Source organism: Tupaia chinensis, unplaced genomic scaffold (assembly GCF_000334495.1).
Source record: "Tupaia chinensis unplaced genomic scaffold, TupChi_1.0 Scaffold000355_1, whole genome shotgun sequence".
NCBI lineage: Eukaryota > Metazoa > Chordata > Mammalia > Scandentia > Tupaiidae > Tupaia > Tupaia belangeri.
In genome coordinates, this window is record NW_006159850.1 from 131,239 (window position 1) to 132,972 (window position 1,734).

General features: G+C 65.7%; 1 protein-coding gene across 1 annotated transcript in view; it reads right to left on the bottom strand.

Moving 5' to 3' along the window:
* Positions 1-254: 254 nt before the first annotated feature.
* Positions 255-1,734, bottom strand: part of MC1R (melanocortin 1 receptor) — a 3,464-nt gene continuing 1,984 nt past the window's right edge. Inside the window, exon 2 of the mRNA XM_006152522.3 lies at positions 255-1,682. Within this exon, the coding sequence (XP_006152584.1) occupies positions 831-1,682 (852 nt within the window). The 3' untranslated portion in view covers positions 255-830. The remainder of the gene's footprint in view (positions 1,683-1,734) is intronic.

Below are 1,734 nucleotides of genomic sequence, written 5' to 3' on the forward strand. Positions count from 1 at the left end.
CTTGGTGCCAGCTGCACTGAAGGCCGCTGGGACAGGGCTCGTGTCTTGTCACCGTGGAGTGGCTGCCGGAGGCAGGCTGGGCTAGTGATGGCAGAGAGAGCCAAGGGGGTCTCCACACTTTCTCCTGGGCTCCTGGGGCCTGGAGCAGGGCAGGCCAATACGGTCTTTGTGACCACCTCCTCCCACACCCTCCCCAGGCTCCCATCCCTGCCCTCTGCCCTCCCAGACTCCCCCGACCTAAAACTTGGAGCAAATTCTGGAAGAACCACAGCCTTTATTAGCAGACTTTTCCGACCGTGAGTCCGCAGGGGCTGGTCTGACTCCCACAGCAGGCACCTGCCGGGGCTGTCAGTCTGGGGGTGGTGCAGACACATTGGCTGAGCCCCCGGCAAGCTGGTCACCACTGTGTCGAGCACTGACCCTGAGTCACCATCCGCTCCGTCCTCGCTGGTCAGACCTGCCAGAGGCAGCGAGTTCCCTTCTGAAGAGGCCGCTGCATGACTGTGGGCAGACCTCTCTGCTCACACTCTTGGGCCCTTGCTGAGAACAGCCTTCCTCGGTGGCTCCTGTCACTCTTCCCAACCAGAGACGTGTCCCAGCGTATAAGGGCACAAGTCCCAATAGTTTGCAGCAGAGATGTCGCAGCGGGGTGGACGTTGCCCAGTCCCCAGTGGAGGTGGGGCTCTGCAGGAGCAGGCAGTGTCCTCCAGGAGCCTAGGGTCTGCACCTGGCCAGGCCCCGCCTCCCCAGGCTCCCCCGGCCCTCACAGCTGCTGAGTCCTGCCCGGACCCTCGTCTGTCCTGGGGGGCTCTGGGCTCAGGAACTAGCCCTCACCAGGAGCACAGCAGCACCTCCTTGAGGGTCTTCCGGAGCTCCTGGCTGCGGAAGGCATAGATGAGGGGGTCCACGATGGAGTTGCAGATGATGAGGGCGAGGAAGAGGTCGAAGTTCTTGAAGACACAGCCGCAGGTGGGGTGCTGGGGGCAGAGGAGGAGAAGCGTGAGGTGCAGGAACAAGGGCCCCCAGCAGAGGAAGAACACGCCCAGCAGGATGGTGAGGGTGGCCGTGCCCTTGAGGCCAAAGCCCTGGCGGGCTGGGCGCTGCCGCTTGTGGAGCCGGGCGATGCCTTGGGCATGCTGGCAGGCGCGGGCCAGCATGTGGACGTACAGGACAGCCATGAGCAGCACCATGGCGAGGAAGACGACGACGAGGCACAGCAGCACGGCTGTGTGCTCATAGTACGTGATGAAGAGGGCGCTGCAGAGCACGCTGGCCACCCAGATGGCCGCGATGGCGCGCCGCGTCCGGGGCAGCGTGACGATGCTGTGGTAGCGCAGCGCGTAGAAGATGGAGATGTAGCGGTCCACGGCGATGGTGCCCAGGAAGCAGAGGCTGGACAGCCTGGAGCCACAGATGAGCACGTCGATGGCATTGTCCAGCTGCTGCACCGCCGCACCCCGCGCCGCCAGGGCGCCCGCCTCCAGCAGCAGGACGCCGGCCGTCTCCAGCGTGTTGCTCACACTCACCAGCAGGTCGGACACGGCCAGGCAGCAGATGAGGCGGTACATGGGCGAGTGCAGGTTGCGGTTCTTGGCGATGGCGGCCACCACGAGCACGTTCTCCACCAGGCTCACCAGCCCCAGGCCGAGGGACAGCCCGGCAGGGACGGGGAGCCCCAGGAACTTGGGCCCCGTCTGGGTGGTGTCCAGCCCGCGGCGGGCGGGCGCCGTGCGC